Source organism: Drosophila teissieri, chromosome 2R (assembly GCF_016746235.2).
Source record: "Drosophila teissieri strain GT53w chromosome 2R, Prin_Dtei_1.1, whole genome shotgun sequence".
In the NCBI taxonomy this organism is placed as follows: Eukaryota; Metazoa; Arthropoda; class Insecta; order Diptera; family Drosophilidae; genus Drosophila; species Drosophila teissieri.
This window is the reverse complement of record NC_053030.1, coordinates 19,579,378-19,604,958: the sequence shown is the minus strand read 5'-3', so window position 1 is coordinate 19,604,958 and position 25,581 is coordinate 19,579,378. Positions and strand designations below refer to the sequence as shown.

Genomic DNA, 25,581 nt, shown 5'->3' with positions numbered 1-25,581 from the left:
GAAAAAAAATGTTAAACTGATAATGATAAAAATTAACTATACATAATTATAAATATTAAAGTGGCGTATGTGTAAAATACACTAAATTTAAAACACAGCTGAGCTTTCTTTTCACAAAGAGGCTATTTCTTCTTAAAAATACTATTTTTTCGGGTACCTAGAAAAGGGTACATTTGCAGGATCACAACCAGATAAGTTAGCTTTTTAAGTTATCGATACCAAATGAAAACCGCCTTTTTTGAAAAACAATTAAACCTTTATTGGCAAATATCTACAGTGTCTTAATTTTAAACTTACGTTCCACCGTTTTCACAAAGTCAATAAAGTCCTTGTAGAGGACCTTCGGAACCTCCAGAGCGGCAAAGTGTCCACCCTGTTTGTGGTAGGTGCTGTGCACCAGGTTCGTGTACTTATCCTTCAGCTGGAAATCCAGGAACTGCATAATGTCACTCTTGAAACGGGCACATCCAGTTGGCACCCGAGTTGGTACCCGCTCCAGGTGCAAGTCCCGCTGTGCCTGGGCATACTGTTCCGCATAGAGTCGCTGCGAAGTGGTGATGGAGTTGGTCAGATAGTAGATCATCAGGTTGTCCAGCAGGGCATCCATCTTATAGCGCTTCGTGAGTCCTCCGTCCCGCAGAGATCGGTAGCTGGGATTCGTCCACGTGGAGAACTTCTCCAGGATGTAAGCGGCCAGACCCACTGGGTTATCGGTGAGGGCGGCTCCAATGGTGTCCGGCTTGGTGGCCTGGATGTGGAAGTAGCCACTCTCCTCCATTAGGTACCTTAGTTCGTTGGACTTCGGGAAGAAGAAGTCCTCAAAGCCAGAGGGCACAAACAAACTGGGCCAAAATTCGGCCAACAAACCCTTGGCCAGCGACTTGGGACTCATATTGTTGCACAAGTTCGAGTGATAGCCGAGCACGTTTTCCGGATATAAGGTGGCAATGTTGCTGCCAATGATGCTGCCCCAGTCTCCGCCCTGGATAAAGAATTTGTCGTATCCCAAGCGCAGCATAAGATTCCTCATCATCACGGCCACCTGAGCGGGACCCAGACCCTTCCTTGAGGTGCCCTGCAGGATAAGAGATAGCTGAGCTCATGACATACCCTTTAGATTCGAGAAAACCCACCTCAGACCAGCCGTAACCAGGTAAACTGGGAACCACCACGTTGAAGATGTACTTGTTGTTCTTGTCCAGGTTGCTCTGGTGGAGCAAATGGATGAGATCGTAGAACTCCCGCACCGATCCCGGCCATCCGTGGAGCAGCAACACCGGGTAGTGTTGCTTACCCACTTTGTTGTCATCATAAACCATCAAATGGAGGAAGTGTGTGCGTAGCCTAGAAACCCATTGTTACTATCTGTGGATATGATAAGTGGGCACCTTATCTTACCCCTGAATATCGGTGGTAAAGTGGTTGAACTGCCAAAGGAACACCTCGCGTTCGCGCCAACGCGGCAGGTAGTCATCGCGCCAATACTCCACGACCTCCCTAAGGTAATCCGTATTAAATCCGTACTCGAAAGCCACGCCCTCGAGCGGAGGCGTAAGGCGCAGGGTGCGATTGAGACGCTCTCTCAGATCAGCAATGGTCTGTAGATGGTGCGTATGTGTTTATATATATATAGTATAAAATAGTAGATAGACACACTCACCTTATCCGGATAACTAAGCTTATTGCCTATCACCTCCGAACTGTTCTTCAAATAGGCTTCGTAATCCTTGGGCTGCGCCTCATCGCCCCACCACTCCTGGGGATCCAACTTTGGCGCAGGCAAGTCCGCCCACAGCTGGGTCACATTCTTATAGACCAACCCACCGCCAATGGCCAGTATCAAGACCAGAATTTTACCAGTGACACCCATCTGCTTCTATCAGCGCTTCCACTCAGACTGCCTCGGATTGCAGCTACGATTCCGACGATTCTACCATATCATCGCGGGCACAGCTCTCGTTTTCCACGCTCACGATGATAAGCGACTTTGAGTGACCGCCGAACACCCTACACCGATCAGTTGCGGCTTATCGCGGGTTTACTTCGGACTCGTCTCCACCGAGACGGAGCAGCGGCTTTCCACATCGTGGATGACTCGAATAAACCGGCTTGTTTGTTTATTTACCCGTCAAAGCTTCGGCTCGTCATGCCGGGTTTTTGTTTGAAGCTTTTTCGGGGAAAGACCGGAGGGGTTGTATGTATGTACTATATAGTTGTGTGTGCTATATTGAGCATGAGACCGTCGAATTATTTATATTTTGCGACGCAGCTGGGCTTCCAGTTTAGGTAAAAAATACCCCACTACACTGGGGTATGCTAGACATGTTTGCACCCTTCATGTTCCTTTCATCGATATATCCTTAATGCCATTTAGTTTTCTTTGCAAAGGGTATACCAATGTCGACTATAGTCTATAGCCCCTAGGTATAAGTTACGTAAGATCGTTCTGAGCTTAGATATATCTACATATGTGTACTTATGAAAGCAAACACACATTTCCCCTTTGCTCGCCACTCGTGTATTCCAAACAAAAAACTCTTTAACTTTCGGTTTTCAACGCAGATAAGGCAAATAAAATCACCAAGCCGATTTGATTTAATTTTCGCAACAAACATTACATTTTCTTTGAAAAATCACGATGAAAGTGTACAATGGATTCCTATGTATAACTAATGATAAACGAATTCTATGAGGAGAAATTAGCTTTCTGGACAAAGGACACAAAGTCATCGTACAGCTGCTGGGGCAGCTCAAAAGCGGGGAAGTGACCTCCATCCCGGTGGTGGCTACTGTGCACCAGATTGGGGAACTTATTGGCCAAAACCGAGTCGGGAACATGCGTGATCTCATGGGCGAAACGGGCGCAGCCAGCCTTGGCCTGGATGGGCACAGAATCGACGGCCAGGGCAAACTGCGAGGCAACCATGGACTCGGAGTACAGGCGCATGGAGGTGGTAATGGAGTTGGTCACATAGTAGATCATCACGTTGTCCAGCAGCTGATCGTAGGTGAATTTCTTGGTCAGTCCGCCGTCCGGAAGCAATCTGAATTCCGTATTCGTCCATGTGGAGAACTTCTCCAGAATATAGCTAGCCAGACCAGTTGGATTGTCGATCAAAGCATTGCCGATGGTGTCTGGCTTGGAGGCCTGAATGTGGGCATAGCCCATCTCCTCCAGTATGGTGCCGAACAAGTGGCCCAGTCCCTTGTAGAAGTCCGCATACTGGCTGTCCACATACCAGCTGGGGAAGAAGGAGGCCAGCAACAGCCTCAACTGTCCCATGGGGCTGTTGTTACCGCACATATTGGAGTGATAGCCCAGCACGTTCTCCGGGAAAAGTGAGGCAACATTGGAGCCGATTAAAGAGCCCCAATCGCCACCTTGCACCAGGAACTTATCGAATCCCACTCGGAGCATCAGGTTGCGCATCACCACCGCCACCTGAGCCACACCGAATCCAGTTTTGGAAGAGCCCTGGAGTTAGGAAAATATTCAATTAGTATGTGAGTGCTGTTTAAATAACTTGTCTACCTTAAAGCTATATATTAATGTCAGAGTAAGAGATAAGTTCTATAGCTTATGACTTTTGTAGGTTTGAAAGAAGATATATTGATAAATACTTAGTTAGGAAGCAAGACTAACCTGGGACCATCCATAGCCGGGCAGACTGGGTGCAATAACCTCGAAGACGTAGTCGCTCTTATCGCTGGGCGTGGTCAGGAGGGGAATGAAGTCGTAGAATTCGCGAACAGTTCCCGGCCATCCGTGCATCAGAAGCAGAGGCAGAACCTTCTTGGGCTTCTGGCCTTTCACCTGCTTTGGCTTGGCATGAATAAAGTGAATTTTTAAACTGCAAAAATGGGAAAAAATACATTTGGGGTTAACTTCTCAGGTTAATGTGCAAATGCAGGCAACTAATTAAGCGTGAAAGACTTCGGATTTCCCTAAGTAATGCCGCGCACTCACCCCTGGATCTCCGTTTGGTAGTGATCCAGCTTCTTGAGATACTGCTCCCGATCGCTCCACTTGGCCAGATATGTATCCCGCCAGTATTTCACCACCTTGGCCAATTCGTTGGCATTGAAACCGTACTTAAAGCCCACGCCCTCCAGTGGCGCCTGCGCTTTCAAAGGACGATTCAGCTGGCTGATAAGATCCTCAATAACCTTTGGTAAGATGAGATGAAGGATATAAGATTGTTAAAATGATTATAATATATATTGTTATAATTCCATATGATCTTATATGGTACAATGATACTTGCTTACCAGCATGAATATAAATATGTTTAACGCATATCATGATGATTTGGTTTTTTATAAGCTATAAGCATTATACACATTTATTTAGTGGTATGGTATAGTATATTCATTTACCTCTGGCTTAACGCTGATGTCGAAGGGTAGGATGGCCTTGTTCTCCCGATAGGGTTCCTTCAACGTTGGACCCCAGTATTCCTGGTTGTCCAGATCGGGTCTCTTGCCGGGCGCCGAAAGATCGCGATAGTTCTTATACCCAACGGCCACCAGGATGGTCACAGCTCCGACCAGGATCCGCGGCCAGATATTCGCCATGGTGTGTCTATACTATATTCTATATATATGATATATCTGGCGAGACCTCGGTCAACTACGCAACTGATCGCGTGCGATCGTCGAGCACAAATGATTTGTAAATCGCAAACTACCGGCAAACAAAAGCTTCGCCCCGCTTGTGGATTTCATGTGGATCGTCTTCTACACTGCAATGCAATGCGAGCATGATATGGCAAATAAATTGAGAATTTGGGCAAGCTTTTGAAGGAGAGCAATTTGCTAACTAAAGCTTTACAGTTACTTTAGGAAGATGATCAGCAGTTCCATTTATCAGTGGGTCAACCCACGAAACAAAAAACATTTCATGCTTAGACTTAAAATGTTTAATGACACTTAACTAAATACAAAATAAATAAAGTAAATAAATTAAATGATTGAGATTTCCAATTACCAACACGCCAAGCTTTGATAAGTTAAAAATCAATAGACAATCAATAGCATTTATTTAATGACATCAAATGGGTTACATTCAAAAATGGTTGTTTACAATCTGCTGTAGTTCGGGATCGTGAAGTACATTTTAAACTGTATACTTAAGAGGCGTGCCTACGGACAGACTGGCATGACCAGATCATTATATACTTTGTAGGGTCGAAAATGCCTCCCTCTATGTGTTACATATTTTCCAACGAATCGAGTATACCCTTTCACTTTACGAGTAACGGGTACGAGAATAAAAGTATATAACCCACGAAACAAAAAACATTTCATACTTAGACTTAAAATGTTTAATGACACTTAACTAAATACAAAATATATAAGGTAAATAAACTAAATTATTGGGATTTCCAATTACCAACACGCCAAGCTTTGATAAGTTAAAAATCAATAGACAATCAATAGCATTTAACTACGGGTTACATTCAAAATGGTTGTTTACAATCTGCTGTAGTACGGGATCGTGAAGTAATTTTAACTTTATACTTAAGAGGTGCTACGACAGATGCATGACCAGATCATTATATACTTCTATGTGTTACATATTTTCCAACGAATCGAGTATACCCTTTCACTCTACGAGTAAAGGGTACGAGAATAAAAGTATATAACCGCTTTTAACAGTTCTTATCAACTGATAATCTGGAAATGCAAAATTTTGTTGAATGAAAATTATAAACTATAAATAAAAAGATGTTTATATTTTTATAAGTAATAAAGTCGCGTAAAATATGGTTCAATTGACATCTTGACACCCAGCCATTGCAGTCTAATTGAGAAACATGTTATGTGACCCATTCCCACCCATTACTGCAAAACCGCCCATAAAATACATTGTCATCAGGTAACCAACTTTAAAGCTATCTTTATCCCAGCCAAAGTACAAAGACCGTTTGGTAAGTATAGTAAAACAATTTATTTCCTCACCTCACCGTGGAGGCCAATCTTTGCCACAAAGGCGGTAAAGTCATTGAACAACATGGCCGGCATCTCCAGCGCGGCAAAGTGGCTGCCCTGCTGGAAGTACATCGAGTGGGTCAGGTTGGGGAACTTGTCCCTCAGCTGCCAGTCGGTGACCGAGGGCAGATCGAATCGGAAGCGGGCACAGCCCATGGGAACCGGGGACTGCACCCGATCCAGCTGGAGATCCCTGTACGCCTTGGACACGTTCTCCAGATAGAAACGAGCCGCCGTGGTGGCCGAGTTGGTCAGGTAGTAGACCATCAGGTTGTCCAGCACAGTCTCCAAGCCGAAGACCGTCACTATGGCGCCAAAGTCCTGCTGCAGGCCAGGATTCGTGCAGGTCTGGAACTTCTCGAGGATATAGGCGGCCAAGCCCACGGGACTGGAGGTCAGAGCCGCTCCAATCGTATCTGGCTTGGTGGCCTGGATGTGGAAGTAGCCGCTCTCCTGCAGCAGCTCCAGCCATTTGTCCCACACGGGGAAGTGATGGTCCACAAAGAATCTGTTGGGCAGATACTTCTCCGGGTAGAAGCTGCCGTAGATTCCCTTGAGAATAGCCAGTGGCGAGTGCAGGACGCACATGTTCGAGTGGTAACCGATCACGTTCTCCGGATACAGGGTGGCCAAGTTGCTGCCAATGATGCTGCCCCAATCTCCGCCTTGGATGAAGAACTTCTTGTGGCCCAGACGCAGCATCAGGTTGCGCATCACCGTGGCCATTTCAGCGGCATTGAAACCGGGACGAGTTGCAGCCTAAAGTTATAAAAAAGATTATTATAACGCACTAAAGAACTGAATAGTTTTAGGAAAACCAATACCACTCACATCAGACCATCCGTAGCCCACCAGGGAAGGTGCCACGACCTCAAAAGCGTAATCCGTGATGTTTGAGTGCTTGGTGAGCATGGGTATAAAGTCGAAGAACTCGCGCACTGATCCTGGCCAGCCGTGCAGCAGGAGCAGAGGATACACGTGTTTCGTTTCCTGGGCGTCCTCCGATACCTTCTCGTGAATGTAGTGAATGTTCAAACTGCGGGGGTATTACATATTTAGCATGGCATCCATATAATCAAAGCTTTTCTACCCACCCCTGAATTTCGGTCTTGTACTGCTTGAAGGAGTTGAACAGCTCCTGGCGCTCATCCCACTTGGTCAGGTACTTGTCCCGCCAGTAGTCCACAAACTGCTCCAGCGCGTAGGTGTTGAATCCGTACTCAAAGGCGATCCCTTCCAGCGGTTCGGTGAGTCTCAGCGTGCGGTTGAGCTCCTTTCGCAGATCATCGATCTCCGATGGGGGCACCTGCAGCTTGAACTCGTAGATCTTCTCGTCGGGCACAAAGTCCTTGGCATCGCCAGGACCCCAGTAGGTGTCGTCCTTGAACTCCGGCTTGGGCAGGGGCTTGGTCAGATCCGTGAACACCACGTAGCCATAGCCCACGAAGGCACCGAACAGGGCCACAATCAGCCCAAACACTATCAGGCACTTCATTCTGGCCACAGGCGCAATTAGCTCCCACTCGTTATGAATTCAAATGAGCCACCTCGTACCTCTCAAAAGAGATAATGGTTAGATATTCCAAATCCGAATTTGAATCTGGAACAAAGACGACCGTACACCCAGAAAGCCGCCAAAGAACTGACTGCCGGCGCATATACTCATTCCCCACATTGTCTCGCAAAGCTCTATCGAAATTCGCTGTCGCCGTTATAGTATATGTTCGTATAATATTTATAAATTCGTTTAGATAGCTGGCTATCGCGCACAGTGGTTCCAAATATTGTCACCTTGAACTTTGCTCCATAGGTTTGGCTACAATGTGGCCTGCTTCCAGTCAAAGGTTAATGGGCACTGCTTACTTGTTTGGGGTTACCTTTAAGTGCCAATTATTTTATGCATTTCCTTAAATGGTTAATAAAATACAAATACAAATGTATTAAAATATTGTTAAAGCTTTGTACCCTAAAATATATTGTACTGAGCTAATTGCCGAAGCTATACTATATATTATATATCTTAGCTGTTTCTGAATGACTCAATACCAAGGTGCACTGCGGTTAGTCTGCCCGATACTACTGGGTTTGCTACCCGAGTCTGCACCTTGAATAGCCCATTGATTTGGGAGCGAGATAGGCTGACCCACACATAAGTACATACTATATGAGACAAGTGCGATGGTGACTTGGGAATAGTCCCAGCTACTTATAGGCCACCATTATCTTATCGAAGCTCTCCTGGAACTTATTTATTGGTAAGCGCTACGCCGGCAACTGATCGTAAATCTCAGCCCTTCTTCTGCCACTGATGATGTGGCTCCAAACAAAAAAGCGAAAAAATGAATGAAATGAAGTCTGCCGATCAGAAGGCCACGTGGCTCCGATCACTATCTAAATAGAGTCCTAGTACTTTTATTTTCCACTTCATGGCCAATCAGAGCAAGACCATTTGGCTTCTATCCTCAAATGGCCATAAACTGCAGTGTCATGTGAACACGGATGAACCTTTGGCCGCACTTCTCAAGCAAAAATATGCCCAGGCACTTGGCGTTTCCTCTGAGTCTCTGATTCTGGTCTTCGATGGCGAGAAAATCCGGGAGGAGGACACATTCGACTCTTTGGCCATGGAGGATCATGACATAGTGGATGTTTTAGAAGGAACCTAGTGCACGAAGACCATGAAAGCATAATAAAGTTAATAAAGGCAATGAACTGCGAGAGGGTAGCAGGCGACATATGCTAGTCATACACCGAAAGAATTATATTTGGATACAAATTGTAAAAATGTTTTATTTATAAATATGTCATATTTATGTTGGATAATCATTAGTAGTATGTTGGATATTCCATCCATTAGCTTTTGTGCCAATATGTTTAAATGTTACACATTTATATTTCCGTGTGCATCAAAGGCCGGGGATAATTCGCATAAATTGTAAGGGCACCAATAATGCTGTCGACATGCAACTAGCGTGGGGTTCAAGGGGCAAGGAGCAAGGAGACTCGAAAAAGCCACAGAAGTGCCGCCAAACATGCAAGACAGCAAAAAGGAGGCGTGGCCGCCGTGGCAAAAACAATGATGTGAAACGTAATTCGAGCGAAATTAACGCAATTACCATGCCGCAGTCAAAGGACTCAAATTCACTTCCGATGCACTGCAGCTGAAAACAAAAAAAAAATAGAAAAATAAGACTAAAGTTTGTTCGCGTGCCGCAAACAAATCGCATTGATACTTGGAAGCGTGTCAAAGGTGCCACCTCCGGGGGAAATGGAGAGGTTCCTATTCCGGACCCGAATCGCGGACCATTAATGCCGGCTCCGTCGGGCTAATTCCCATTTTATTGAGTGCTCCAGTTACGGCCAAAGTTTGGCACCAACGCTGCCCATGGCAACCGCCTCACCCTTCAGCGAGGGGGCGTGGTCTTAATGGTCGCAATTAGTTTTTCATCCAGCTGACACGCACTTGTCGTAAAAGTCCATTGAACCTGACGCTAAATTGATTTCCACTGTGGGGCGGGCTTGGAAAAGTTATTCAGCATATTTCTACCCATTAAACAAATACTATTTATAACCGAAAACGTAGGAAAACTATGCCACATCGATCAAGTGAGCGTTGGTTTTTCATCGCATTTTTGGCGGCATGGAACCTTTTAAGTGGTTTCGGGTTCTACGCCTACGTTCTGGATTGTTATGGTCAGTTAATCCATGTTTTATTTATTATTTAATGTTTATATATTTTTCTCCAGTAAATTATCCACCCGAGCACCAGCGAAGGCAGTTCAAATATCACACTTTTGCCGGAACCATTGACAGAGATATAGTTATTGGAACTACTGTCGTAATGCTATGCCAGATAGTATCTTCGATTCTATTGTGCTTTGCACTGAATGAGGTGAAGTTGTAGGACATGAAAACCTGTCAATTATATTTACCTGTCATTTTAGAAAAAAAGAATATGTCTTATTTACGGAATTTTCATGAGCATGACTTTTCCGTGTGCTTGTCTTCCGGTTTGGCCTTTAGCTGGTAAGTCTTTTGTTTTCCTGACAATCTGCTTAGTGGTATCTAATTCTGCTTTTCAACAGTCACTCATGTCAGCCTTGTTTTGATTGTACTGAGTTATTACTTTGGGTAATTCGAAAAAATTGTAAAAATGGTAATTTGAAATTATAAGTTACTTGCAAACGATTCAGTTTGGTCCCGAACCTACTTAATAAATTATTTTCTGCCTAAAAGTAGGCCATAAAAATGTGTTGGGGTTTAATTCTTTTAGAATGCTCATTTGGTATTAGAATTAAATATATACAATATAATTATACGGAAGTAAGACAACAATTATGTTAAGAGAAAAATGGTAAGAGATAAAATAATGTAATACATTAAACAGTACAATAGTGATATATTTGTATGATCCCAAAAGTATAGTAAAGTTTCGATTATAGCAAGTAGCATTACTGATAAGAATTGGATTCTTTTTATAATAGATTTAATAAAGCATTACAAATGTTTGTTTATTTTACAAAATCTTAAGAAACTCAAATTGTTGCATCAAGATCCTGGTCATCATTTCCCCAGGGAAATTCGGTCTTTTCCGGCGGACCTTCACCTCTGGAACCGATTTCGAGCTCCATATAATCGGCAGATGACTGGGCGGTGACGCGTCCCAGCTGGAGAGTAAATATGCATATATTTATTTTTATTTTGTTGGATTCATTGTATATACTTTTCCTTTACTGCACTTACCCAGCAGACCAAAAAAATGGCCAATATTTTCATTAATATCGATTGTAACAACATTTCTCTCCGCTGCCTCGGCACTCGACTGCTGATGGGAAACTGTTTTTACGTTTGCTCAACCTCTGCTTTTAATCAATTATCACTTATTAAATATTTATATTGGTTTTTTTGTTTGCCTGCATACAAACATACATCGCTCTTTATCTGTCGCAGCGGAGAGGTTTTAAAATAAATCCATGGAACTGTGAAAAGGATGAAGTTTCGTTTTATTCTTTGTAAGGGAAATCATAAATGTTTTAATTATTTATAAGAGGCTTAAGGTTGGGATATGGTCTCCTAAGTGTTCTTTAAGATACATATTTAAAGACTTTATAGAACAAAAGGCTACCTATTTAATCTAGAAATACGTATTTATTTAACGTCCAGTTTGTGTGTAAGGAGTGTGTTCAAGAAAGATCACCTGATGGTACTTGTTTTTGCATCGGGGATTCCTTTTTTATGACCGACAATCACTCTTGTGTTCCAATTATGGAACAATAACATAGTATACCTTCTGAGTAGATAGGATGACATCGGGGATTCCTTTTAGAAATCGGCCTATAAAAGCGCATCGGATCTGCAGCAGAGCTATCAGTCGAAAGATTTCAGTTCTTCCATTGCAATCAAACGAGATGCAGTTCGCCATTAGCTTCGCCGTACTTTGCTGCGCAATCGCCGCTACTTTGGCATATCCGATGCCCGACGACATGACCATGCCTCCCACTCCACCACCTAAGTACCCACTCAATCTCGAGGGAGGAGGCGGTGGCCAGAGGGGCGATGGATTTGGCTTTGCGGTCCAGGGACACGAGAAGGTGTGGACCAGCGACAACGGACGCCACGAGATTGGACTCAATGGAGGATATGCCCAGCGCTTGGGAGGACCATATGGCAACTCGGAACCCAACTGGAAAGTGGGCACCACCTACACCTACAGATTCCCGAATTTCTAAACTCCATAACCAAGTTTTGTAAAAAACCTCACAAATTTGTATTTTACTTATACCTGTTCTTATCTCAATTGTCATCCGAATCCAGCTTTTGAAAACCATATCCACTTTGTACGTTCAGATTATTGCGAAATATATTACCGAATACAACGATATGCATACCTGACCATAATTTCACTATCTCAAATGCCATCAATGTCCTTGGCGTTGTTTGTTTACCCCGGAACATTCTGGCAGACTTCTAGAGTCAGAAACAGAGATAGAGACAGAGGCTGGGTCACAGATGATCTTGCAGTTTGGCTAATTGTTGATACATCTTGTTTGGCCAACTCCGTTGGGTAATAACAAATTACGATGACAGGCGGTCTTAATGAAACCTGCCAAGACAAAATGTTTTTTGCTAATTGGATTTATTGCGTAAACTGTCGAGAGAACCTTCGATGGAAATTTATCATGCCGCCGGCGCATCATCCGCAACATCCGCAGCCTAACCCCAAGATTCAAATATTACGCCATCCCCAACGAAAGCGAATAAGATTCACCCAAGTGTTTAAAAAATGACTCGTGAAGAGGCTGTTCTGTGTTCTAAACTCTTTTACAACCAAATTTGGGGATTACCAAAGCTTTTCACATCATTAATTCGAACTAAGAATGGCCAAATTGAGTTGACCTTGTAAGATGATGAATCGATTTGGGAAACTGAGCTTTGCTTTGGGCCGCGGAATCTGTAAGGTAATTTTGTGTTGCTTCTGCTTTTTGGGAGGAAATCAAATTTTTGGCGAAAGTTAAGTGGGGTATTCTTGATAATAAGAAGGTGGAGTGGTTAAAGATTAGAAGAGATTTAAAACCAGAAGTGTGTTACTATAGCTGAAGATTTATTATATGCCTTAAAACACAAATCATTAGAAGGAAAGTTTGTAGTAAAATGATAAAAGAAAGATTTCCAACTTTACTGGAATCCATATTTATAACTCAAGTAGGTATTAGACTCTAAAAATCACTGTTTATTTCATTAGAATGATTTAATGCTAACAAAGATTCGGAAGTACAGTTAGTTTTTATTAAATAGTAACAAATATACATATATTATGTGCACCCATAAAACCACATTTTTCCGCTTATTTTCACAGCTGCCACACAGGAATGGATCTCAATCCAAATACCTCGTTATTCATTGTCTCTGGATGGGATTCACTTTGCCGTCTGCCTCTCTTTGTGTAGCCTACACGTACTCCTTATCAACGAGATGTGGGGATCCACTGGTGAACCACTGCACCTTCTTCTGGACCGGGATTCCCAACTGGGGAACCTCATCTGCGGGTATTGATAAGACACAGATCCGAGCTATATAAGGGCCGAGTTCGACTCTAGACGCATTCAGTTGACAAGATCTAATCAAATCAATATGCATTTCACCTACAGTGTTCTGTTCATTGGACTGGCTTGTGCCATCTCGAGCGCCTGGGCTTATCCCTATCCGGATCCCCGAGAGATTGTGAATCTGCAGCCGGAGCCACTGGCAGTAAGTCATAACGAGACGTCTCACTTGGAGCGCAGTTTAATAAGCTATTTATTCTAGTATACTCCCAATTTCGATGTGCCACTGCACAGAGTGCGTCGCCAGTTGCAACTGAATGGAGGCGGCGGTGGAAGCCCAAGGCAGGGATTCGATCTGAGCCTCAATGGACGTGCTCCTGTTTGGCAGAGTCCAAATGGGCGCCACTCCTTCGATGCCACGGGATCGTATGCCCAGCACCTTGGCGGACCTTATGGCAACAGCCGACCTCAGTGGGGAGCCGGAGGAGTGTACACCTTTAGGTTCTAGGCTGCTCAAAGAGCTGTCTAATATTTATTGAATAAAAGCTACAAAATATGTTTTCACAATTACAAGTCACTGTATTTACAAATATTTACAAATAATCAGTTCCAGGTGAGGTCCCAGGGTAGTTCCTTATCAGTTTGATTATAGGCAAATATAGTCTCATCTGGCTGCGGCTTAAAAAACTACAAGCACACAAAAGTGTAATATATAAAAAGCAAATCTTAAAGGAAAAACTCACCTCGTCGTCCGAGTATTCAAACCCCTCACCCACAGAACGCCCTTGGATGAGGCCAAATATGTGGAGTAAAAACCAGAAGAGCAGTATGTTCAACATTTCACCGAGAGCAGCGGCATGCGACTAAATTCACAGCCCGATTTGAAACGGCTTTGGTCCCGGTTCCCAAACAGCTCCCAAACAGCTCTCAACCAGCTGATAAGAAACTGATAAGGCCGACTACCGAATGTCTGGATGTGTGTCAAGAGCTGGCCGCCAGACAAGAGACCATAGCCCCTGGAACGGAGACCAGGTCAAAGCTAGAGCTATAGAGCCAGAGCCAAAGCCAAAGCCCAACCCAGCTGAACTGTATTAAATTTTTGAGGGGAACGTGCAACTGGCAGGCAAATTTGGCACGTTTTCTGTTGAAATCGAAAAGAAGCCAAAACAAAAGCAGCACAGCGCAGAGCCCGAAAATAATGGAAAAGCAAAACAAATTTAAATGTTAGAAGCAACGCTCAACAATGAAGGTCAGACTATGATGACTTTTTTCCTGCACCTAGCCCCCATCCTCATGCAAAACTAAAAAAGAAAACTACCGAAACAGAAATTTGGTTGCGCTTTGCCACTGCTGTGTTTTTGAGTCCAACTCAACCCGTCTTGGGCCAACTGGCCAAGTTCCTTTTTGATAGCTTCAATTGCGGCTCAATTTTGAATACCCTGCATCTAGCATACCCTTTACTATTCAGAGATCAACAATCTGGGGCAAGAGATGGCTTCCAAATACGTACGATTCGAGCTTGATATGTCATTTATAAGCGCAGGAAATGAACTTCTGAATTTAGAGTATTTGGAGCCTCAACTGACCCCATCCCAGATGCACTTTCCTCGCTGGTTTCCACGTCATTTTCATATGGAGAGTGCTCCAATTCAATGGAAGAGCTATTTTCTGAATCAATGCGCAAATTGTCAAAGTCAAAAGCGGTAGAATTTCTTTTGTTTAGCCTCGCTCTGTTTTCCTTTTGCATTTTCGTCTGAAATCGGGGGAAAATTGGCTTGTTCGGAAAATTGCTAGATGAGTGAGGGGATTGGATGGAGGATAGGGGGATAGAGGAGATCTAAAGTGGGTGGATTGTTTTCCAAATTGCACATGTGTGGCAGTTAACTCATTTGTCAAGTGGCAAATCAGTTTAGGCCGAGACAGTAACACAGAGCCAAAGACCGAGTTAGGGTCGGCGATAAAATCAACTTTGCATTTTCCATGTACCTCAAGTTGACGGTGAAGTTTTCCCGTCGCCGTTTTTGATCGTGACGATCGACGGCATTTCCCACGCAAAACTTGCCTCTTGGACCGAAGGCAACTAAATTGTTTGACACACTCAACACTCGGCGTTTGGCTCTTGTCTTTGATTGTATCGGAAAGCGAACAAACATTGCTAAAATTTATGCTCTCCATAGGAAAAGTTTCCAATTAGAAAGTTGCCAAGGGTGGCGGATGATAGGCGGCGAAATTCATCTCCCACTAATGGCTTTTTAATGAAGCCACCGAAGAACAGCAGAGAACACCAAAGAACTTCCCTTCCTACCGGCGCGACTAAGTTACTCAAACTAAGCGTATTAATTATGACTGACACTGTCTGCTAGCCGGCCAAAGAAATGGCCAGGCGAAAAGTGCAAGAGTTAGCAGGTGCCACACAGACTTGGCTTGGCTTGGCTTTTCGCATTTGCATCTTGCCTCTTGCATCTTGCCTCTGACATTTGCCAAGATGCGCCGACCTGCAACTGCAACACTGCACTGCACTTCGTCCCGCTCCCGATAGTCGAAAAAGCGGGATCGCGGCATTTTGGCCTGCTTACTGCATTTGGCCAAAATGTCTATAGTTCAATTGCTGATATTTTGGCCAGACACACGACGGAACACGTGACCTATGCAATGGAGCAGCGCCATCAGCAGCCGATGAAACATCGCCGGGGAGCGTGAGTCTCTCGCGATGGCTGCGTGACACGAAAGGAGGTTCCGAATCGGGGTCACCAAGCTGCTATTATATGGGGATTGGCTGCTCTAGAACTCTGCACTTAAATATAAAGTCTAATATTTATTGATTAACTCAAAGAATAGTTAAGGTTATGTCTTATTTATTTCGGATCTGTATGTCACATTTTTGACCTAAGACAACCACTGTGAAAACATACACATTTATGCTAGAGTTACTATCCTAAATATTTGATGTATAATATTATATATGATTAAGCATTGAGGGTGCATTTTTGCCATCCCTAAAGATCAGCCAATTTTGCGATGGGCAACAGTTTAATAAATTGTTCGACTTAGATTCAAAATAAATCGACATCAAAAGGTGCACAGATCTTTGGCTGCGGAATACTTATGCCTTTTATCTCACCTAATGAAGGTTGACTCTTGCGGCTGTTGCCGGTTTCAGGCAGCAATTGCTGTTGTCATGCAAATTGGACTCACGTTTTGCACATTAAGCAACCGTCAATTGTTTCAACGAATGCAATGATTGAGTTCTTGGCACCTGGCCAAGCCTCCTGGCCCTAAGCCCCTCAAACTGAACCGACTTTTGTTTATTGGGCATGACGGCCCGCATGTGTTGCATGGAGAGTGCTTGGCTAATTGACGTCCAGCAGCAGGCAGCAAGCAGCAAGCAGCAAGCCGCAACTGCAACTGCAACAATGTACCGACCAGAAACATTGACCAGCAGGAAGAGACAGGAGGGAGTGATGCCTCAACTTCATCTCGATCTTAACAGTAAAAATGAAGACAAAAATATTTACCGTAACGCATTAAGAGAACAAGAACAAAAGTTACTGATGCTGCTGATGCTGCTAGTGCTGCTGCAAGTTGCCAGTTGCCAGTTGCCAGTTGCAGTTGCTATCAGTATCAATAGTAATTTGAGGCGGTTTATTTGGGGGAGGAGGCATAGTGTCGTAGGTCAGGCAGCAGCAGCAGCAGCAGCAGCAGTAGTTTAAGCCGACTGCAATTTGTGGCCTGCGAGCAGCAGCAGCAACTGCAGCAGAGGCAACTTCAGCAGCAACACAGCGACGGGTAAGCGGCAGCAGCAACTGCAATGACGATTTGTGGCCAATTATTTCAAATATTGTATTGAAATTGTAGGCCAGTTTGAGTGTGTGCTAGTATCTGTGTGTGTGTGGTTATCTCTCGATTGGCATCTGCAGCAGCAGGCCCAGCACTAGTATGCCCCACCACTGCCATCTCCACACTCTCCCAATAGCCAATTTCGCCAATCTCACGTAGCCCGTTCGAGTGTGTCACAAGTGACCACTGCAAGTCCAGCCAGTGCAAGTCCAAGTGGTTGCCAATCGATGGTTGTGAGTCTCGGAAGCAGCAGTCCCAACTCTCGGCTAAGGTCGCAGACTCCGTGCGGTTCCCACAACCTGACGCATCTTTGTCATGTGTCCGATTAATCACCACTCTTAGCCTCAACTTCACTTCCAGAACGACTTGGCCTGGCCGGCTCGACTTGGCCAACAATGGGTCACGTCAACTGGCAACTGGCAGCAGCAACAGCACGCGCTGGCTGACCTTTGTTGCAGCAGCAATAGCAATAGCAGCAACATCATCAACCCATCAGGAACAGCAAAAGCTACAGCAGTTATCTGACATTCATACGTTAATTTTAGCTTGTTGCATCAGTCGGATTGCCGGTGTCATTTTCTCACAATTACACTGCTCAGCAAAGATGTTGCACGAATGCAATTAGGTTTGCGATATTAGGTTTTTATGTTATGAATTTACCTATTCAAATGTTCTATGTGCTTGTGCACTTCACTCATAAAAAAGCATATACCAGTTAATGAATACAACTGGCTTGTTTATTGCTTAATTTACTATCAATAAATACTTTCGAATAATAAAGTGCATGTAAGAGATTTATATCTCATCATTCGCAGAAAAATAATCCCTCTTTATGGGCAGATAAGCTGACAGTACGTACAATAACTGCTGCCCAGTGTGGATTCGTAATCGTGCATTTCAAATTCAGCAGCACGATCGCATAAGCACAAACGGCTAACAACCAACAAAGAAGCCCAAGAATGCCATGCAACGGCAACGGCAATTGGCTGGTCTTGGCCAAGGCAAAAACTTATTAATACCTTATTAGACATAGGGTCGAAGTCGCCGGCAAATCCGTCCCGTCTCCATGGAATATCAATGAGAACGGCACCAGTGGCGACCATCGTGGTGGCATTTCCGCTTGGCCACCAACTAGTCCCATGGTGGCACCATGGGCGACAAACCAACGGTGACCGATCAATTGGCGTTTCGGTTTTTGGCTTGCAGCACATAGTTGCAGTTGCAGCAGTTGCAGTTGCTGTTGCACAGGAAATGCAATCATAAATCGCCCATGATGACGATGGCCGTGGCTAAGTCTCGCTGTCCCTGTCCCTGTCCTGTCCCTCGGCTTCCTCCCTCGAACATCGGGGCGATGTTTATGTTCATGGCCGGGCAATTAGCCTGGCCGAGATCTGGGCCCAACCAGGAAGCGATTCGCGGCACTCTATGCGTAGGGTATTCCACTTTTCAATGGACATTTTAAGTGCATTAAGTTGCATACACACCATTGGGGATATGCACAATTACAGTCTACCTAAAAACGTTAAATGGCTTTTAACTAGATGCAAAATAGTGTTTAAGCTCTATTACTTTCATGAGCTGAGATGCCATTAGGAGCGGCTTACATAAATCTGCCGTAATAGCATTATCCTTTGCTCCCACCGAAGTATAGGGTATCAACGCTCCACACCGTTTTCCAGCTGCTTTCCATACTGCTCCTTCGTGGACCAAACACTTGTCAGATTGCATGTTCAATTCTAATAATATAATCCACAGCTGCGGCCTGTACTTTTGCACTGCTTCAGAAATATTTGCGTGCCTGGGCATTGTCTAAATCGTTTGGGAGGGGGGTCTCCTCCACTTTCCCATTTTCAGCCCACTTTGTGGGGCTTTTTTCTTGCATCGCAGGGTGTCTGCATTACAACATCATTAGAATTTGATTTGCGTTTCCTTGGGATGCGGCTGTTGTGCCGCCGCTCTGCCTTGGCCTTCGCTGCTAACGTGGCATTAAAGCCCATTTAGCTGTCGTGTGGCAATTATTGATCAACAAGGTGCCACAATCGGCCATGGCCAAGTACTTGCTTCTTCGGCTGTTAATTCTGCGTGGTCTTCTTGGCTTGGACTGGCCAGTCCCGGCCAGCCGGGCATTTGCATAAAGCCGTTTAACCGTTTTGCCAGCTAAAAGCAATTTAATGCCCCCATGCAGCCACGCCTCCCTGCCTGCCTGCGCCCCCTTGGAATCCCTGAAACCGCACTTAACACGCTTCATTTGACCAAACTGCTGACTGTCGACGACCGCTTTCGCTCAACGCTCCATGTCCATGGCCGCAAGCGTTTAAATATTTATGTCTTGTGTATTTAAGTTAATCACATCCGAATGATGAGCTTCAACTACTGTGCTGTGGCATCTTTTTCTCGGCGGCTGCCGAGGCACTCTAATGATTTGCATGGCCAGCTGAAGAAGGAAGACACTTTGAGCCGCAAACACTCGCAAAAATAAGACTGACCACACTTTGTATGTCTTTTGAAACAATCTTGTGAGGCTTTCTGTGGAAATATTCTTTTATCTTAATTTCAGTGCTAAGTTCACTGGAATGTCTTACCAGAATAATGCTATTTCGGGCTTACAATGTTTAATAATTAATTACTCAAAAAGGCAATTTGAAAAACCGCTGTGTGGACTTTACTTTTACTATAGGATAGAACTTCTTCCTCCGCCACAGGTGTCATTTGTTTGCATCTCTTATAGAGTCGTTAACATTCCTGTCTTTTCCCGTTTGTTTCCTCCTCTCCCCTTTTCGGGATATTTTAATTATTTAGTGCTGGTACCCGAGGAAAAAATAAAATAAACACAATCCAAGCACAATGCCAACAAATTCCCTCACATTAAGCGCTGGAGATACAACAAATTACCCCGAAAATGGCCACACGAAATGCGCCAAACAAGGTGAGAGACACACTCGCCGAGTGCGACCTGTACAGTGAGGCAGTGCGGCAGTGCGGAGGAAGAGGACAAGGAAAAGGAAGCTGGCTTCCCATCAGTTCCCATAAACATGTCCCCTTCCAATTTGCTTGTTCGCTGCTTGCTTGCGATGCCGCGACTGTTTTAGCATTTCATTAATTTATGTTTATTGTTAACACACACACAGTCACACACACACACTAAGAGGGGCCATTGCCAATTGGCCTAGCTGACTATTTTTGGAATTTCCTCCATGGGTATGGGACAGATTAGGCTCAGCCAATTTGGTGTGAAGTTTTGCATTTGCTCCTTTGGCGGTTCAAGTCGGCGACTAACGGCAGCTGGCAGAGCATCAATCAATGCAGTCGCGCTTCCAGTTGCAGTTGCATCCACTTCCCAGCCCACATCCACCAGCTTGTGGGAGGGGAATCCCAAGATCCCCAGATCCCGAGAACCCGCCATCCCAGAGAGCAGTGGGCTGCCAACTGACCTTGCAATAAGGAAGAGGCATTCGTCACTGTCTCTGCAAAAGTGCACTGCCACAAAATAGTTGGTCTTACGGACTGACATATTTTTAGCATTAACTAAAGCAAACTATTTGAATTATATTTTATTATAATTCACATATATATAACCTACTTTGCCCCTTTTCCAACTATACATTTTGGCTAGAATTTTCGCGTGAATTCCCCTTACCATTTTCCGCTGGGCAATTAGTCTGCAGTTGGGTCGAAACCTCGGTTTTTGAGCTCCATCTGGCCCCAACTACTGGCCCCTAATGAGCGCAGCCTCCGTCTGGCTTACATCTTTTAATTTATTTATTTTTAATACGCTGCACACTGCAGTCGGCCATTTGCCTCGCCGCCGTCCTCCAAAATTTTACAACTCAATAAATTGGCAAAGCAAAGGCTTTTCTATCTCCACGCTCCAATCATATGTTGGCAGTATGGTGTGCGCGCAATTATTGTTCTAACGGCATTTCAAAGCAATTTAGTGCCGCCTTTTTGGGTGGGCAGCAGTCCAGTGACCGCGGTCCAAACTGCATTGTCTGCCCCGCGATGCCACCCCCCCTCCTTCTCCATATACACATTTACTATATAGAAGCTCGCAACTTGTGATCCAAACTCCAATTTGAGGCTCTCGGTCTGCGTGCGCCGCCAGCGAAATAGAAAAAACAGGAGACAAAACCACAGTCAGTGTCTCGCCTATCATATACCTACTACTCAGCTGAAGGAAGTTCGTTGCTTGCTTATAATTTTATTTGTAAATGGTGCGATTTGAAGCAGTTTCCAAACAAAATGTAAAACAGCAAAGAAATTTATACGGACGGACAGACAAACGGACAGACGGATATGGCAATGGATTCTGCTGCTGATCCTGATCAAGAACATATATACATACATACTACGATCGAAAACGCTCTCTTCCCAGTGTTACATACTATCAAACTAGCCTAGTATACCCTTTTACTTCGCTTGTAATGGGTGCAGATACCGAAACTCCAACTTCTGACTATGGCAATAGGCCGCCGCGCACAAAATCATCAACATAAATTTACTTTTAGTGCGTTGGGCTGACTGAAGGGGGGAAAAATGTTTGGAGAATGGGTGTTGAAACTCATAAAGAGAAGCGCCGCTTTCGGCCATAAAATTGACAGCTTATGGCCGGGAAATTGATAAACGCAAACAATGGACGATTTAAGTCGAACTAAAACTATTCATAACGATCGATAATTTTGATATTGCCAATGTCCTGGACTAAATGCTTCTATTTTGATGCAGTAATAACTATTATTTTAAAGTGCACTTTTCAAAATATTATAGAAATAAAAAAAAGAATTTAATGCGCGTTAAAGTTGTGTAATGTATAAGTCAGATGACGCTCTTCATGCACTTAAAATATTTTTTTATTGCTAAGATAAAAAACTTTTTTTTTATATTTTCCTAATTTGCTAAATATTTAGTTAATTTAGTATTCTCTACTTATCAACCTTTTGATATACGCATTTAAAGTTCTTAATTTATGCATTTGGAACATTTCAGCGCCCATTTGTGGTTTTAATTATTTTCTTTTTTCTATTTTCTTTTGAGCCACTTATCAAGCTTGGGCTAATTTGTTGAGCGTCGCGGTAAGGAAATTTTTAATGAATTTCTATTATTCACCTCTCTTTCCATGTGGCATATGCAACCGGTGGGGGGGCGAAAGAGACGCAAGAGCTGCGGGGGGGGGCCAAGCGGCGTTAAATGTTTCGCTGGTCGGAGGAGTACCGTTGTTTGTTGTGCGTTATGGTTTGTTGACTGCCGGCGACAACTTCCGACGCACTGCAGCAGTACATAGTAGCAACCCCAGAGTGGACGCTCCATTGCGGGTGGTGAGTGGTTTCCAGCCCGTTCTGGTTCGGAGTTCGCCATTCTTTGGGGAGCCACACAATAAACCAAAAACAAAAACAAAAGGCCCGAAAGCGGCCAAAAGAACAAGCTTAGAACAACACGAAAAGCATGCCGAAAAGTGTATTTAATTTAGCAGTTAATTAAATTTTCTACACTTCGAATGCGCCCCGTTCCACTGGTTCAAAAAAAACTACACAAAATTTGAATGGAATGGAATACAACAAAAAATTCGTATGCTCCTCTTTTGTTTTAATAACTTTGATTGGTTGCGCAGAGCTGGAGGCGAAGTTTGTGGCTTTGGTCGGCCAGAGACGGGTTGGTTGGCCATAAAAGAAGGAAATTGGACGAGATGACAACACCTGCTAATGACCCAAATTGGCGACTGCAGCAAAACACTGGAAAACCTAATGGCCAACACCTGCTGTTTGCATAATTTTATTGCCCGATTCCCCACCGATTTCCCCTCCGATTCCCCCTGCCTGTTCTCATTTTCATTAATTGGAATTTCTTTTGGCTCGACTTGAAAGCCCGCTGTTTGTAACCAGCGGTTGGTGGTGGGCTGCGGCTTCTTGTCTTTTGTCGCGCTTGAATTGGCATCCGTAAACAACGGGGGGAAAAGCCAGCGGAGAAAACAATGAACAAATGAATTAATAAAGTTATGAAATAACCGAAATGGCCAAGAAAAAGGTCCACAATCGAACCGTGTTCAATACCATTTGTATTTCTGGGTGTGGGGCTGCAGAGTGCGGGGTGTGGAGTGGGTGTGGGCCAAAAAAACCAGAAAAAAAAAAACAGTAGCCGGAAAACAATTCAATTGTTTCGATGAAGTAATTACAATTTGTGAAAATAATTGAGGCCAGCGATTTGAAAGCAGACACAGATACGAGTATCTGTGTTATGTTTATCTGTCACAATTCCAAAGCTTGTCGTGGATTTAGCGATTCAATTGAATGTATTTAACCCAATCGATTCTGAATTGATTTAAGATAAGTCGCCTCATGTTACCCACATACGTAGTTAGCTAGTTAAATTCCATATGGAATAACTCGTCGAGGGACTTTGAATTAATTGAGGCATTTACGGTCAGTTTGTTGTTAGATATGCACACATGTCAGCCAAAATGGGTGAATAATCCCAATGGACTCGTATATTTAATACCCGATAATCGATGTAATTGCACATACCTTTTATAATCATTTTTATTGTTGGCAGATACACTATTTATGTTACTAGAAATTCAGCTTTTTGACAAATTGGAAATAAGTTTCGGGCGCCAATCAAGCCAAGTGTATCGAGTGGCCAAACTTTGGCTAATTGTTGCAATTGCACTTAATGAAGTCATCAATCGGGCAAAAGTATTTCAATTTACTTCCCCCTGCGGCAGCAATTGCAATCGAGAAGAGTGAAAATTTGACTCAATTTGGGCAAACACTTGAAACTGTTTATTTATTTATTTGCTTATTTATCAACACGCCATGGCAACCACCCACTAACTTGAACCAAAAAAACCAACGTACCAACACACAAACAGTCACCGCCACGGAAGTAGGGAGTGTGCGTGTGTGTGTGCGTGTTGGCCAAGTCACAGCTGTTTTGCCGGTATAACAGTATGACACGTAAAAAAGGTAAACAAACCGGCTGATGCAGTTTTACTTCCGCCGAAGAGAGAGAGAGAGAGCAGTGAGTGAGTTTTCCAGCTAAGAGAGAGCGGGCCAAAACACGAAGAGAGGCTTTGAAAAATGGCCAAGTCATTTGAAGGGATTTAAAAAAGAATTTGGTTTTCGGAGCTAATTGCCTTCATTTGTTTGGCTGTGGCCAAAGATGAATTGCCTTGGATTTTTTCTTTTTTTTTTTGGCTCTTGGCCACTTATTATTATGTTACCAAATCTGAAATCTACTACTATTTTCTACTACGAAATGAAAAGAGCAACAGCTACAAGCCAAAGCCGAAGCCTTCGACTTCGGGCCATGCCGGCGATGAACGAAAACCAGTTCGTGGCCAGCTCTTCCTCTTCATCTTGGCCAACAGCGCGAATGCGTTTTGTTTGGCATTTCAGTTGAGCTTTGCCAGCCGAACGAAGAAGTCGAATTCGACGCTGCGTCTCTTTGCGTCTTGGTTTTCCCAATACAAATCTCTCAGTTCGTGTCCGCGATTTAGAAAACTGAAACCCCAAAGAAGCAGCAATATCATTTGCAGCAGCAGCAGTAGCAGCAACTGCTACAGCAGCAACATCAATCGCAGCAGCAGCGGCAGCAATAAAATCAAAACACGTTTTACTCCCGCACATTGAAAACGGTAATTTGAAGCCAAAAACAAAAAGCCAATCAAAATTGTTGAATTAATTATAAACGGTAGCCTGTTTACTAAAGTATATGCGAACAAATATTCTGCCAGACATTTAAATTCGAAGATTTTGGGGACAGGAGAAATGAATGCCAGTGTGGCCGAATGCGTGTGTGAGTGCAAGTGTGAGTGTGGCTGCCTTCTAAACAGCCTTGAAAGCTGGCTGCCAGCCTCTGTCAACCGAATAGTTGCTGCTGCAACAGCAACAGCAACATCAGCAGCAGCAGCAGCATCAGCGGCGGCAGCAGCAACAACTGGCAACAAAAGGCTGGCAGCAAGTCACAACAAAAGAAAACAGAAGCGGCAGCTGACTTTATGACGTCGCCAGGCCTGGCGTGTTAACCTGGCCAAGAGCAGCTACCTTTACTACCTAAAGCTAGCTGGCTACCTGGCTAGACATGAAAGCCTGTGCTTGTGGTGTCTATCTGTTGCAACTGCAACCTAAGCGCTTACCCACACACTCACACACACACACGAGCGGAACTAAGCGCAGACTAAACACGACACACACACACACACACTGCTGCACATGTGGAATGAAATTCGCTTTTGTTTTATGATTTTCATAAATTCTTCAACAGCAAACAAACGAAAAAAGTTTATATTAAAAAGAAGAAAATAGCTAAAAACGCGCAAAAAAAAGTTATAAGAAAAAATCCCTGTGTGTGTGCGAGTGGAAAAACCGGTTGCAGTTAAGGTTCCCGAGTCGCTGAATGTGTGTGTTTCCGCGTGTGTGTGTGTGCGTGTGTTTGGCTTTTTTCGCTTGGCACAGGGCGAAAATAAATAAAAGCGATTAACTTGAGACAGTTTTAGTAGCCACTGTCCCCCTGCGCACTCTCCTTTGAGCCCTAGAACCCCAGATATAGCCTTAATCCCCCCGGAATCCAGCGAATAAGACGAAAGGCAGTTAGCCAAGTAGAAAGGAAAATTTGCAGATATTTGTTTGCCGGCAGATTTTTTCATAATTAAAATGGCTTGACTCTGGACTGAAATGCATTACTTTTAATACTTAATTTTTGTAATTAATTAACATTT

The 25,581-nt window shown here is 43.9% G+C and overlaps 10 protein-coding genes across 10 annotated transcripts in view; 5 read left to right on the top strand and 5 right to left on the bottom strand.

The window, feature by feature from the left end:
• Positions 1-234: 234 nt before the first annotated feature.
• On the bottom strand, positions 235-1,911 carry LOC122613116 (juvenile hormone epoxide hydrolase 1). The gene is made up of 4 exons (XM_043787135.1): positions 1,661-1,911; positions 1,399-1,598; positions 1,134-1,344; positions 235-1,075 (listed from the first exon to the last, which is right to left on the bottom strand). Exons 1-4 carry the CDS (start codon positions 1,868-1,870, stop codon positions 272-274), a joined length of 1,425 nt encoding a protein of 474 aa, XP_043643070.1. The 5' UTR covers positions 1,871-1,911; the 3' UTR covers positions 235-271.
• A 633-nt stretch (positions 1,912-2,544) lies between these two features.
• LOC122612570 (juvenile hormone epoxide hydrolase 1) lies at positions 2,545-4,657 on the bottom strand. The gene is made up of 4 exons (XM_043786278.1): positions 4,378-4,657; positions 3,968-4,167; positions 3,644-3,851; positions 2,545-3,475 (listed from the first exon to the last, which is right to left on the bottom strand). Exons 1-4 carry the CDS (start codon positions 4,573-4,575, stop codon positions 2,687-2,689), a joined length of 1,395 nt encoding a protein of 464 aa, XP_043642213.1. The 5' UTR covers positions 4,576-4,657; the 3' UTR covers positions 2,545-2,686.
• Positions 4,658-5,931: 1,274 nt separating this feature from the next.
• Positions 5,932-7,622, bottom strand: LOC122613104 (juvenile hormone epoxide hydrolase 1). The gene is made up of 3 exons (XM_043787112.1): positions 7,086-7,622; positions 6,823-7,027; positions 5,932-6,750 (listed from the first exon to the last, which is right to left on the bottom strand). The coding sequence occupies exons 1-3, from the start codon at positions 7,484-7,486 to the stop codon at positions 5,950-5,952; spliced, it is 1,407 nt and encodes a 468-aa protein (XP_043643047.1). The 5' UTR covers positions 7,487-7,622; the 3' UTR covers positions 5,932-5,949.
• A 738-nt stretch (positions 7,623-8,360) lies between these two features.
• LOC122614670 (small ubiquitin-related modifier) lies at positions 8,361-8,814 on the top strand. Its single transcript, XM_043789290.1, has one exon. It carries the CDS (start codon positions 8,418-8,420, stop codon positions 8,655-8,657), a length of 240 nt encoding a protein of 79 aa, XP_043645225.1. The 5' UTR covers positions 8,361-8,417; the 3' UTR covers positions 8,658-8,814.
• A 748-nt stretch (positions 8,815-9,562) lies between these two features.
• LOC122614727 lies at positions 9,563-10,208 on the top strand. Its single transcript, XM_043789372.1, has 4 exons — positions 9,563-9,684; positions 9,738-9,883; positions 9,936-10,017; positions 10,077-10,208. Exons 1-4 carry the CDS (start codon positions 9,582-9,584, stop codon positions 10,124-10,126), a joined length of 381 nt encoding a protein of 126 aa, XP_043645307.1. The 5' UTR covers positions 9,563-9,581; the 3' UTR covers positions 10,127-10,208.
• Positions 10,209-10,460: 252 nt separating this feature from the next.
• Positions 10,461-10,849, bottom strand: LOC122614709. Its single transcript, XM_043789340.1, has 2 exons — positions 10,735-10,849; positions 10,461-10,658 (listed from the first exon to the last, which is right to left on the bottom strand). The coding sequence occupies exons 1-2, from the start codon at positions 10,786-10,788 to the stop codon at positions 10,527-10,529; spliced, it is 186 nt and encodes a 61-aa protein (XP_043645275.1). The 5' UTR covers positions 10,789-10,849; the 3' UTR covers positions 10,461-10,526.
• Positions 10,850-11,345: 496 nt separating this feature from the next.
• On the top strand, positions 11,346-11,872 carry LOC122614102 (diptericin A). The gene has a single exon (XM_043788580.1). The coding sequence runs from the start codon at positions 11,400-11,402 to the stop codon at positions 11,718-11,720; it is 321 nt and encodes a 106-aa protein (XP_043644515.1). The 5' UTR covers positions 11,346-11,399; the 3' UTR covers positions 11,721-11,872.
• A 1,207-nt stretch (positions 11,873-13,079) lies between these two features.
• On the top strand, positions 13,080-13,607 carry LOC122614048 (diptericin A). Its single transcript, XM_043788510.1, has 2 exons — positions 13,080-13,239; positions 13,297-13,607. The coding sequence occupies exons 1-2, from the start codon at positions 13,123-13,125 to the stop codon at positions 13,540-13,542; spliced, it is 363 nt and encodes a 120-aa protein (XP_043644445.1). The 5' UTR covers positions 13,080-13,122; the 3' UTR covers positions 13,543-13,607.
• On the bottom strand, positions 13,537-13,907 carry LOC122614049. Its single transcript, XM_043788511.1, has 2 exons — positions 13,778-13,907; positions 13,537-13,721 (listed from the first exon to the last, which is right to left on the bottom strand). The coding sequence occupies exons 1-2, from the start codon at positions 13,871-13,873 to the stop codon at positions 13,638-13,640; spliced, it is 180 nt and encodes a 59-aa protein (XP_043644446.1). The 5' UTR covers positions 13,874-13,907; the 3' UTR covers positions 13,537-13,637.
• Positions 13,908-24,303: 10,396 nt separating this feature from the next.
• The window catches only part of LOC122613188, a 77,786-nt gene continuing 76,508 nt past the window's right edge, over positions 24,304-25,581 (top strand). Inside the window, exon 1 of the mRNA XM_043787237.1 lies at positions 24,304-24,498. The gene's annotated coding sequence lies outside the window, so the exon portion shown is untranslated. The remainder of the gene's footprint in view (positions 24,499-25,581) is intronic.

Bases quoted from the DNA above. Each gene is read 5' to 3' on its own strand.
- LOC122614709 (XM_043789340.1), bottom strand. From the start codon at position 10,788: ATGTTGTTACAATCGATATTAATGAAAATATTGGCCATTTTTTTGGTC. The intron at 10,659-10,734 runs GTAAGTGCAGTA...TTTACTCTCCAG, and splicing joins CCATTTTTTTGGTCTGCTGG to CTGGGACGCGTCACCGCCCA.
- LOC122614049 (XM_043788511.1), bottom strand. From the start codon at position 13,873: ATGTTGAACATACTGCTCTTCTGGTTTTTACTCCACATATTTGGCCTC. The intron at 13,722-13,777 runs GTGAGTTTTTCC...GTGTGCTTGTAG, and splicing joins TTGAATACTCGGACGACGAG to TTTTTTAAGCCGCAGCCAGA.
- LOC122613104 (XM_043787112.1), bottom strand. From the start codon at position 7,486: ATGAAGTGCCTGATAGTGTTTGGGCTGATTGTGGCCCTGTTCGGTGCC. The intron at 7,028-7,085 runs GTGGGTAGAAAA...ATACCCCCGCAG, and splicing joins TACAAGACCGAAATTCAGGG to TTTGAACATTCACTACATTC. The intron at 6,751-6,822 runs GTGAGTGGTATT...TTATAACTTTAG, and splicing joins TGGGCTACGGATGGTCTGAT to GCTGCAACTCGTCCCGGTTT.
- LOC122614102 (XM_043788580.1), top strand. From the start codon at position 11,400: ATGCAGTTCGCCATTAGCTTCGCCGTACTTTGCTGCGCAATCGCCGCT.
- LOC122612570 (XM_043786278.1), bottom strand. From the start codon at position 4,575: ATGGCGAATATCTGGCCGCGGATCCTGGTCGGAGCTGTGACCATCCTG. The intron at 4,168-4,377 runs GTAAATGAATAT...ATCTTACCAAAG, and splicing joins ACATCAGCGTTAAGCCAGAG to GTTATTGAGGATCTTATCAG. The intron at 3,852-3,967 runs GTGAGTGCGCGG...CCATTTTTGCAG, and splicing joins TACCAAACGGAGATCCAGGG to TTTAAAAATTCACTTTATTC.
- LOC122614727 (XM_043789372.1), top strand. From the start codon at position 9,582: ATGCCACATCGATCAAGTGAGCGTTGGTTTTTCATCGCATTTTTGGCG. The intron at 9,685-9,737 runs GTCAGTTAATCC...ATTTTTCTCCAG, and splicing joins CTACGTTCTGGATTGTTATG to TAAATTATCCACCCGAGCAC. The intron at 9,884-9,935 runs GTGAAGTTGTAG...CTGTCATTTTAG, and splicing joins TGTGCTTTGCACTGAATGAG to AAAAAAAGAATATGTCTTAT.
- LOC122613116 (XM_043787135.1), bottom strand. From the start codon at position 1,870: ATGGGTGTCACTGGTAAAATTCTGGTCTTGATACTGGCCATTGGCGGT. The intron at 1,345-1,398 runs GTAAGATAAGGT...ATGGGTTTCTAG, and splicing joins TTTACCACCGATATTCAGGG to GCTACGCACACACTTCCTCC. The intron at 1,076-1,133 runs GTGGGTTTTCTC...CTTATCCTGCAG, and splicing joins CTGGTTACGGCTGGTCTGAG to GGCACCTCAAGGAAGGGTCT.
- LOC122614670 (XM_043789290.1), top strand. From the start codon at position 8,418: ATGGCCAATCAGAGCAAGACCATTTGGCTTCTATCCTCAAATGGCCAT.
- LOC122614048 (XM_043788510.1), top strand. From the start codon at position 13,123: ATGCATTTCACCTACAGTGTTCTGTTCATTGGACTGGCTTGTGCCATC. The intron at 13,240-13,296 runs GTAAGTCATAAC...TATTTATTCTAG, and splicing joins TGCAGCCGGAGCCACTGGCA to TATACTCCCAATTTCGATGT.